At 33.6% G+C, this 11,560-nt stretch overlaps 2 protein-coding genes across 3 annotated transcripts; one reads left to right on the top strand and one right to left on the bottom strand.

Moving 5' to 3' along the window:
* Positions 1–696: 696 nt before the first annotated feature.
* On the bottom strand, positions 697–9,397 carry LOC122584962 (nudix hydrolase 3-like). 2 transcript variants are annotated; one of them, XM_043757054.1, is made up of 21 exons: positions 9,208–9,385; positions 8,491–8,670; positions 7,813–7,890; positions 7,497–7,593; positions 7,041–7,174; positions 6,855–6,936; positions 6,628–6,714; positions 6,169–6,275; positions 5,782–5,953; positions 5,073–5,290; positions 4,913–4,994; positions 4,382–4,447; positions 4,172–4,249; positions 3,994–4,089; positions 3,748–3,854; positions 3,109–3,277; positions 2,928–3,011; positions 1,894–1,988; positions 1,391–1,481; positions 1,136–1,282; positions 697–877 (listed from the first exon to the last, which is right to left on the bottom strand). In XM_043757054.1, exons 1-21 carry the CDS (start codon positions 9,279–9,281, stop codon positions 818–820), a joined length of 2,304 nt encoding a protein of 767 aa, XP_043612989.1. In that variant the 5' UTR covers positions 9,282–9,385; the 3' UTR covers positions 697–817. The 2 variants fall into 2 exon arrangements, 1 of the variants encoding a protein (XP_043612989.1); XR_006321621.1 differs by lacking the exons at positions 697–877; positions 1,136–1,282; positions 1,391–1,481 and adding an exon at positions 2,130–2,226 and having other exon boundaries at positions 1,900–1,988; positions 9,208–9,397.
* Positions 9,398–10,745: 1,348 nt separating this feature from the next.
* Positions 10,746–11,559, top strand: LOC122584964 (agamous-like MADS-box protein AGL62). Its single transcript, XM_043757056.1, has one exon. The coding sequence runs from the start codon at positions 10,859–10,861 to the stop codon at positions 11,417–11,419; it is 561 nt and encodes a 186-aa protein (XP_043612991.1). The 5' UTR covers positions 10,746–10,858; the 3' UTR covers positions 11,420–11,559.
* The last annotated feature ends 1 nt before the right edge of the window (position 11,560 follows it).

An 11,560-nucleotide genomic window follows, 5' to 3' on the forward strand; every position in this document is an offset into this window, starting at 1 on the left:
CCAAGATATTTACTTAATGAGATTTGAACTCAAACATTTTTTTATGAGAAATTTAAGATTATTAACCACTAAATCTGATGGTTAATTTGTTATATTAGATGTTTCAATTAAATATTCAAACAAATTACATGGATTGTCCCTATGGTATGTCGAAGTCTCATCGATCAGTCAATTATCCCTTACGTTTAAAATCAAACCGTTTGGTTTTACTGTTTGCAGATGGACTTTATTAATAGTCTAAATTTTGACATCGATTATCACTTAGACGATTCTCATCAATACAAATTTGGTTTGCTTGGTCGTGTATAATGGGAATCTTTTAATGGGTTGACTGGTTTGTTTAACCAAACATTGTTTGGTCTTCTTTTAACATCAATCTTGTTGCAGTATGTATAACTGTAAGTGGTATGTTTTTTAATATTTATATTTGATATAATTAGTTGCAAATATAAAACATTATTATTTCTTTAAAAAAATATAATTTGTTTGGGTTGTTAATGAAAGTGTAGAAATTAAGTTTAGTTTGGTTGAGTACACATATAAGAGAGAAATTATTTTTTTAAGGAATAATATGGTTGGGTTTGGTTGTGATCTGTGAATGAAGATGGTCTTATAACCTCTTATCACTTATAACCCGAGTAAGACATCGGTTTTACAAACACATGATTGTTTAAAAGAACAATAAACACAAAGAAGTACATGTAATACTTTATTTTCTTAGAATCAAAGGATTTGATTGTACATGTTTTATTCATCAAGGATATCATCAAATCATCCAAGATTAGGAAGAAAAAAAAAGGGAAGAGAAACAACCATATTACACTTCCTTGAGCAGGTTCTCAACAACTGGAAACTCGGGTGCTATATCCACCGGAACCTGCAAATTGGCAAAATGCAGAGCTAATGAGGAGCAAAGAGTGTGAAACGAGTAATTAGATAACGAAATACATGTCATAAATATACGTTTGAAATTTTTAGGAAAATGCTTGAATGTCCAATAATAGCAAAAAGGAGTAATATGTGGAAAAGAACACAAAGAGAGAGTATGACACAATAACAAAAATGTAGTTTGATGTAGAAATTTTGACAAATAGCTATGAAGAAAATGCTGCAATTTTAATGGTTTGGAATTTACCTGAACCTTCTCGAGCTTTTCCAAAGCAATTTTTAACGGTTTTGTCATCACACAGTATTTCGCAAGAAGTTCTTGTGCTGCATCTTTGTCACCTTTCGCTTGTGTTGTTAGTATAACCCTGCTTAAGCTCTCCACTGCATCTTCAATCTATAAAGACGAGTGAAACAGTTTAAGTAAAATTCATCTTCTGTTATCAATTCGTATGGACACTTTTAACTGCACATATATCAGAGAAAAATGTTTGGATGTACATACCTTTTCGAAGTCAACAGAGAATGTGTCATCAGGATGTAAAACAAAGGCCCCTTTGTCGAACAACCAGTTAAACTGCAGTGCTTGTCCTTTTCTGAGAATTCATTAAAATTGATTGAAGAATTATGCTAAGCAGACACTATGGTGGAAATATAGGTGGGTTGTGTAACAGGTCAAATAGTCAACTTTTTGTATGGGTTTAAACAAACGATGGGCTTGCTAGCTAATGCTTCTTTTTATGATTTTCTACGTAAAAAATATTTTGAAAAATTATTACAATGTAAGCTGAACTTTCTGGGGTAAAAAGATTAAGGGTTTTATTATGCATTCAGAGGGCTTTCAACACATTTAGCCCGCTAATTCATTTGACTCGTCCCTTTAAGTTAAATCTAGCAGTATAACTTTGTTTGACCCTCTCAAGATAAAAAAGATGCCCCAAACAATGGGTCAAAAACCACCTCGAAAACATTTAATTAGATAAAAATATTCATGGCTAGAAAGATTACCCATGAGCTTCCTCTAACCCGAAACGTACTGAACGGAAGCAACCTGCAAGAAAAGAAACATACATGGACTTGACCAGGCTTTTTGGAAGCAAACCCTGGTCAACCCAAAAGGTCAAAACAACTGATATCATTATTAAAACAAAAAAAAGAATTATGCTGACCTCAATACACGAGTAAAAGAAAATGTTGCCTCTTTACATTAAAAATTATATTTTGGTACCTCGTGTTTTAATTACCTTTTGGCCATTTCATGATTACTGGGCCAAAAATCAACATTAATAGCAGACATGCCTTTCAAGCAGCAACATTACATCATTTTCTTTAAAATTGGTCCTGGTCAGAAAGTAGGACTTGGAAAATACTGACATAATAGATAATACCCATAAAAGGATAATATAATTTTTAAAGGGTAATTTGGGGGGGGGGGGGGGGGGGGACCTAGCCCCGGTACCACAATTGGATACCCATCGACCCACCCCGTATGAGCCATATGATGCCGGTAAAATACCTCCCTCCTAATCCCCACATGATTTGGCCACCCCATAGAATAATATAATTTTTAGAGTACAGTAGAAAATAACTTATTTTATTTGATACTATATGGGTACACAAATGCTTAATATAAAGTTACCTCGAGATCGCAAGTCTGACTCGGATGTATTCGGCATAACAGGGATATCCCCATGGCCGTTTCCGAACCCTTTACCCAGCCACCCTAAGATGTATTACCTAAGGAGGTTTGAACCTGAGACCTCTTATGAGGACATTAGAGACCCTGACGACTAGGCCACCTTGGTGGTAGTAAGTTTGGTAAATCATATCGAATGGTAAATTTGTTTACACACAATGTACTGCCAATCATATAGTGTATAGTACTACTTGAATACTAAGTTATATGTTCTGTATTACAAAATACTAACATCTATGTTCAATGTCGCGCTCACAAAATAGCACTAGTTAGGGCTACCGTCTTTTATGCATGATCCAGAAGTATGCACAAATGTAAATAATACGAGTAGTAAATCAGTACAGACCTTCTCGATGAGAAATTTTAGGGCCCAGAGACCAACAATGTCAGCTTTAGCTTCTTCCAAAGCCGAATGGAGTTCTTGTAGTTCCTGTTATATCATACTAGTATAAGAGAAGAAATAAAGCAATTATGCTTATTATAAACAAGAAGCATCAAATTAGTAATATAATAGTAAACCAACCGACCAATCTCACTGTTGACTTTTGACCATTTGGAAGTGTTATAGCATGTGGTCCAATCCCATGACAGCACTCATGGCAAATTGTATGAGTGAAAAAAGAGTCAAAGTCAACCAGTTCCCGCTCTTCCTTACAGATACATACATCAGATATAGGCTGAAGAATAAGCTTGAACCTGACAATTCATTTTTCCAACTCAGTTCTCAATACTGGAGAAATATTAAGAATGACGAGATGGAGTATCAGGTGGGTTGGTAAGGTTTGGGTGAAACAGTTATTTTTAGTATGTGTTAAGTTGGTCAGCTAAAACATTCTGTTCCATTTTCTTAGATACGTAATGTGTTCAATATGATTACCAAAAAACACATTATCTTGAATCTCTACAATAAACGATTTAGGAGTTGTATGCAATAAATTAAGGTTTGGGTGAGTTTCAACCCATTCGGCCAGTTCCCATATTAGCTCAAGTTTTTTTATTTGCCCCGTTTGAGATAAATCACTGCCCAAATCGACCCGTTCATGAGTTAAAATTAGGGATGTTGCCACGGGTAGGAAAAAGCTACTCTTGGCTATGCATTAATGTAGTTGGCAAAAAAATCATAATAAGATATATTTAGCTGTATGATCATGAGTTCGATTCTTTACTTTGCCTCCGAAACATTCTTCAGCATCACCATTGATGTTCCACGATCGTTGACTATTCGCTCATCATTTGGAAGGTTGAATGCAACAGTTTGAGGACCCTTCACATCCTGCACTGACCTCAAATACATAAAACGACACATCTCAACTTTATAATTTTTATTCTTCTAAATATTATGTAATGCCAAAAATAGCTAGTAAAAAAAAAAGCAAGTAGCTAAAAATCCCTTTTATGTCCATAGGACTCACCCCTGAATTATATACAAGCTGCACAACACGAATAGGTGCAGCCATCACTTCTGTTGATTTATAAACGTTGTCCATTGGAAGATTTTGCTCCAAAACCTACATAATATGTTTAATTGATTATATATAAATACTAGGGTTCATAAAACTGAACGCAGGTGACATTGATCTAAGATGGCACCTGCAATTGATCCCCGAATAGTTTCACTTGAGCAGTTGCTTTGTCATCTCGCACTCCAATAAACGCCTCAAACGTAGCCTGAGTTGATTTATACAATTACAATATATTTTTATACTGATATACATGGGAATTTCCGCAGCTCATAATTCAAATTCGAAACATCACTAGTTGGTGCTAAAACAAAAATGAGTATAAAATATGTAATAATACCTTATATCCAAATAGTTCATCTTCATAAGTCTCGTATGGGCCAATAGTAACATCCACCTTAGAATCCTAATAGAACATAAGATATGCCCTCCATAAGCAACATATAATGAAAGGAAGTAAAAGACCACATGTACTAGCTTAAACAACAGACTATCATTATTGTTATTTTTATCATCATCTTCATTTCATCGTTCTATTTACATAACAAATTATATAACACTCTACAACCAATTGCAGAGCAAATTTTATTTTAATAAAGTTATATATATATATATAATATTGATAAAAACATCACTTCCATCTCTACCATGAAACAATTCTAGTCGATATTTAAGGTTAAATGTATTCAATACTTTTATGTGAGTAACAGATGAAAGAAGATATAATAACAACCAAGTGAAAACCATATACTTTGAGGCTGCCAGCTATTAGCTAATTTTTAAAAATCATCTACTCTCTTCCATGTGTTTGATAAAAAAAAAAAAGGTCAACTAGTGAATAAAGATACACAGAAATGAAGTGAGCCCTAACCAATTCCATCCAAGCTATATCTGACTCGTAATAATCATTTGAGAGGAAAGCATCAGCCTTGCTGTCAAGCAGTCTCTTTAAACTATAAAAACATGAATGACATCAAAATTCGATAGCTTTCTAAAACACACGGTCACATAATTTTTTTAAAAAACCTTACCTGGGTGAACTAGTCAGATTGGCTGCTTTATGCAATAATTCAGAAGCTTTTGTAAGATATGCAGAATATTCTTGAGAATAAGGGATGCTATAGAGATCATGTACAGAACACGTTGTATTATTGAAGTGAGAGTCGCTATGCCTCCTGATAACACTGAAAAATCCAGCTGCATCTTGTTTTTCACCATCTGAAAGCCCCTTTGTCCACAATTCAAATTCCTGACACAAGAAACAAAACTTTTGGGTCATCCATCATCAGAGGTGGCAAGTTCTGCCCATATACTTATAGACGGGTCAATCTGGTTTATGTACTTATCTTCTATCTCTAATAGCCAAATGGGTAAAATTAAAAATATTATCTTTTAAGGCAACAGGGCAAATGAATTGGAATTTGGAAGTCATCCAAAGTGTAATTTCAATTGCATAAAAACCTCTTATATTATGTTCAAGAAAGTTAGACTTTTATGCGGTAATCTAATCATTTTTCATACACTGATAAATTTGAAGAACTTTAAAAAATTGGGACATTTTTTTCCAACCCAACATGTTTCGACCCATACGAAAATGATTTCTCACCCAACCTGGCGGACTCACCCATTTTCACCCCTCTGCTCATCTGTCTCATCATGCTAGAATATTTGACTTAACATTGGACATGGTAAATTGAAATCACAAACAAGTTTACCATTTAAATACTGAAAACCCTATACCGTTTTATCCATGTCTGGAGGGTAGAAATCGGCGCCAGGTGGTTTCTGCAACGGAAAGGCAGCCCTGTATTCAAGACCTTTCCACCCTGCAATTGGCTTTGTCGCTTCAGGAAGTAATTTAATTGCGGAGTCGGCAGTCGTCAAAAATGCTTCATTCTCATCAAGGGAAGACCTACCAAACCAAGTAACTTCACATTACTCACTCAGATAACAATTAATTAATTGCCAACAGATGCCCTGTATTTAATAATTAATTTTATATGAAAGATGCCATGTCATTTCTTAAAAAACGAAAACCATCAACAAATTTGTGGCTAAGTTTCTCTTTGATAGTAGCTAACTATTTTCCTGCAACCTTTTAAATAGGCTTGCAGTGCAGGGTCTTACCATGGACTTTTGTTTATCAGATAATAATGCCATTTTAACTTGTCGAATTCAGACATCTGAGCATGCTCCTTTAACCATTTCCTTAAAGATGGATTGCTGCACCAAACCTGATTCAATGGAAAAGCAAGAAGATATAAAGAAGGAAAACATTCTATCAAAGCACTTCAGACTAAACAACCAATAATCAGTTCTTACAGTTTAGATAAACAAATTCTCTTGACTATTTAGGCCTTTAGGGGGTCCCATAATCAGTTTAATGTTAACTGCAACAAGACTGATTATCAGAGGGTAAATTACGTAATAACCGCTTTTTTTGACTAAACTTGAGAGACTTCCCATCTCACTGGAAACTTCTACTATCACAAGAACGTTGTTTTATGCAATCTAATGTACTAATTCCTTAAATAATCAGTCAAGCAGGTGATTATCTAAAACTGCTATGAATTCATTAAGACAAACCTGCTGATGGAATATATCATCCATCATACTTGCCGCACGAATGAGTAAAATCATAGCTTCCTTGTCCTCCACAGTCAGACCAGTCAGCTGTGTCAAAATATTTTGATTAGTCACACTAGAGTAGAGGTGGCAAATATAGCCTAAACAGATCTACTTACACAAAAGAACCTAAATTGACCCATTTACACAAAAGAAACAAAGATAAACGAAATGAAGGAGAATACAACCTCTGCACTAAGTGAAATAGGAGCATAACGGTTGAGCATCTTTTGAATATCCAAACTTCGTGCTTCTGCATTACATTGGTACCTACACAAGTTTCAACTAAATAATAAATTTTTCCGCCGATGCATTGGCATCAAGATATCCTTCTACCAGAAAATATCCAAGTGCTTGCATCCTAAGTTACGTACCTTTTGATAATTATGTCAAAAAGTTGACCATATTGTCCATCTATACTGTATGGAACATATTGAGGATCTTCTTTGGCAAGTGCCTGTTTATAATCCTCAATAGAGATATATTTAACAGCAGAAACTTCAGATTCCTAGAACAAAGAACAAACACATGTTTAGATTTCAATAGCATCCAGTCAGGTTCAATAGTAATGATATTGTTTGTGTACCATATTTGGTGAATGATTTGTTTATTAATATCCTAATTAATTGCAAGAATGAGTCTGGGTCAATTCGACCCAATCTAAACCATACTAAAAATGACCTCTGTTGACTGTTACCCAACCCGCAGATCATGCCACCTCCAACTATGGACATCAGAAGGCATTCCATGAACTTTAGTGACAAGAGGCCATAGCTAGCAAAGTTTTGGTAAATATCCTCAGATCACACAATGATTGAATCATCCATCACCTGAAGAGTAAACGCCTCCTGGGGAATGGGGGCTACTGTTGTCACCAAATAAACATCATCGAATTCATTATTGATGAAATTACCGTCATTTGTGACACTGCAAATTTAAAAATTATCATTAGATGCAAGAAAAAAAACCCAGTTTACAATAATTGAATTCACATATTAAATACATGATGTGTCAAGTGAAACAATAATTGAATTCAACGTAAAACACATTTGCCAAGTGATACATGACTACTTACATTATAAGAGCATTCTATTTATTTTACCCTAAAAATAAATATAAATACAGTAGCAAAGATTAGCAATTTACCTCTGTTGCATGAAAACAAATAGCAATTCAAAGGCATCCTTTGGGAGTGTCAGGCCAAGCTCTTCTTGAAGTTCTCTCCTATGATACAGATATTCTTATTAATAAAGATGACTGTTCAACAAAATCTCCACACACTAAGAGACAGCAATTTCGACCTATATACCTAACATGTGTCGATTTGGGTTATATATATTTGCTCTAACTTGTTAATTGGGTAAACTATCTATAAAAATGTGGATAGAAAGTCGCCCAATGTATATTCATATGATTAACAACCTACATTGCTTTTTTGAAAAGATTTAAATTATTAGTATAAATCTCTTTTATAATCACATATAGAGTTGGAAATTTCGCGCAATTTAGGTCAATGGGTCAATTCTGGTTATGTCTCCTCTCTAACGAGATGAAGAGATAAAATTGTTTTGGTTCAATCTAATCCAATATGCACCCTTCACTACTCAGAACCTGTTTGACCCGTTGAGCACTACCCAACCCACCATTTTTTTTGGGTAAAGTACCCAACCCACCTACTTTGTCACCTTTAGAATCCCTGCATCAACTGTTTGTAACATTTACCGAGCATGGACAACAGTGTTGGCTGCTAGATCCACCTGTTTTTGTCCAATACTCCCCATTACCCAACCCACCCATTTTGCAACCTCTAGTCCGTCGCTTTACCTAGCAGTGATAAGGGACGCATCTCCAGCCGAGATATGACCCGCACTAGAGATATCCCATAATCCAGGCCATGAATCCTTGCAATCGGCACGTTTTTGTAAAAGAAGCTGTCGAGTACTTTCTGCATAAATCCACACATGAACAGCTCGGTGGTAATCCCCGTCACTGTGAACCGCTCCCCTGTTAAAAAAACCACTATCTGTTCATTCCTTTTCCACATTTGAAAAAGTATTAATTTCGTCCTGATATAAAATATGACTTTTAAATGTCAAGAAAATAATGCAAATAAATACAAACACCCAAGTACTAGTCTACAACCGGAAGGTAAACTTCTATCTGCGGAAAACATAACCTTATTATTCGCTAAGGTACATTCGTATACACTGATTATAATTCTAATCTATGTGATAAGCATTACAAACTTTTCCCTAACGGTTATCATTATATATATGATTTCTGATACTAAAAAGTAAAAACTTACTGAAATACATATATCAATTGAAAGAAAAGATGTTTAATTGGAATTAGAAAATACGATTGGAAAAAATAATGATTTTGCTAAAATATATTCTACTAATAAAAATAACCGTCTCTTATAGAAAAAATAAAATAATTTTCAGCACTTTACTACGAGTTAATTGATAGCCGGGATATCGGATATGATTAACAAACTCCAAAGATATAATAGTAATGAGAGAATGAGAGGTAGGTACAAGCCTGGGTTTGGAGTAACCAGTTTTCTGACCAGTTTTAGTCAGGATGTCAAAGTGCTCTTCTACTAATTGGTTCATTTAATTTTTGTGTTTGAATTCTGTGTCGATTGTTTTTGATTGAGTGATGTTTGTTTTGAAAGAGATGGAAGAATAACAAAACCCAGTATTTGTTTTTTTGTTTTTCTTTTCCCGAACATTTTGTATAATGGATTATATGATTCCAGCACAGTGTTGTGTGAATGGCTTAAAAATAGTTGTGAAGAGATTATTTCCCTTTGCAAAACCTCTCGGTGAGTACCCCAAAGACCACAAACTGTTATAAGTATTCAAAGTAAAAAACTCTAAGATTTGTCATCTTTAAGGATCGAACTTAAGATATTATGCGCAAGAAAAATTATATTAAATTAATATATAATTTTTGTTTTGAAATAAATATACAAATGACTTATCTAATCTTTTAACAAAAAAAGTTAAACAATAATATGAATAGAAAAAGTCATGGAATAAAATGGCAAAACTGTCCTTATATATAAAAGAAAAATATGAGTAGAAAAAGTCATGGAATAAAATGGCAAAACTATCCTTATATATAGAAGATAAATAACTTATATCTTTCACAATATAATATCTTGTAAGTTAGAATTCATTTTTTTTTTCTTGAGTTAAAGTTATAATGTCTAACAATGAATATGAAGAAAAGCATTGTTTATATTAATTTATTTGTTCATTCATTTAATTAAACAAACACATTTTTGTTTATATTTGTTAACTAAACAAATACAAGTAATGTCAAATGATTTACAAACCGTTCATCAAACATCAGATATTTACTTGTTGTTATATACTATAAACAACATGAATAGCCACGGTTATTTAGATCTAGATGTGAATCTACGTTCATGTACCCTTGTTTGATGGCTTCAATTATATTAACTTCACCCATTTTTTCCACATAAGTTAGAAATTTTTTTAATTGTCCATAAATATCATCTTCTTTTGCACTTAAAAAACATACAGTATATAATTACCTTTTTGTCCATATCAATATATCATACTTGATGCCCAATATTATTGTTATTTTTTGTTATACTTGGTATTAATTAATAATTTTACTAGTCAATGTGGAGTTAACCAATTTGGTAAAGACTTTTACTCCTTGAAGTAGAGACCAAGGTTTAATTTTGACAATGATATAATTTAATATTATTTGCTGTAATCTTGTAGTGTAAGAAAAATAATTACTTTATTATATTATAAGTTGATGTATTGTACAGACATAAAGAAATTTGTTAAATAATCTAGAATTGTAAGTTGAAATTCGGCAGTAAAAAAGATAATATAGCCTTAAGCCCTTAAGTTTATGGTTAATTATAATATAATAATAAGATATATTAGAAAATGCTAAGTAACGATTAAAAACATATAGCTTAAAAATTATACATAACCATAAAACATGAAGTATTTAAGTTTAGCAACTTCCAAAAATAAATACGCGGCAGATGTTTGTAGTTTGTTGAGCGCGTAGTCGATTGCGGTGAGATGACGCGTTAAACTCTTCGATAATTCTATCTTTATAAATACAACTCATTATCATATCATTAGATAACAAACATAAAACTGTTACGTATTATTAATTTTTCGCAAAAGTCACAACCATGGTTTCGACAACAAACCTTGTCGGGGAGACTAGCACCATCATCAAGAAAAAGACAGCCGGCAGGAAAAAGATCGAGATGAAGAAAATCGAAAACAACAGTAGTCGCCAAGTAACATTCTCAAAGCGAAGAACTGGGCTTTTCAAGAAAGCGTCTGAATTGTGTTTATTGACTGGAGCCCAGATAGCGATTCTCGTTAAATCTCCAGGTGGGCGTATGTATTCGTTTGGTTACCCGCATGTGGATATCGTCCTTGATAATCACCTTAATAACAGCAGTAACCAAGACGTGATTGCTGAATCAGAAACACAAGCAACCCAGAAAACATATCGAACAACGTTGCCTGTGAACAATTTTCATCAAGATTACGGGTACGATGAGCATATTGACGGGATGAATGCGATAGAGTTGGAACAGTATATGTGTTATCTGACAGAATTGAAAAACAAAGTCGTAAGCAGAGCCAATGCACTTGTAAGGATCAACGAAACTTCAGCATTATTGGGCTCAAATACGGGACAGAATGATGACATTCAGATGGAGAGATTAAGTTTAGATTAAGCGATCAATTAGCTTTGGCATCAAGCTATTCAAAGTAGTTGTTAACTTGTTATATGTTTTTAAGTTTTAGTAAATATTCTCTAATATAGGTATTCTATCGTTTTGTTACAGATTTGAAATATTAGAGTAGGTACCTAATGT

This window comes from Erigeron canadensis, chromosome 1 (assembly GCF_010389155.1).
Source record: "Erigeron canadensis isolate Cc75 chromosome 1, C_canadensis_v1, whole genome shotgun sequence".
Taxonomy (NCBI): Eukaryota; Viridiplantae; Streptophyta; class Magnoliopsida; order Asterales; family Asteraceae; genus Erigeron; species Erigeron canadensis.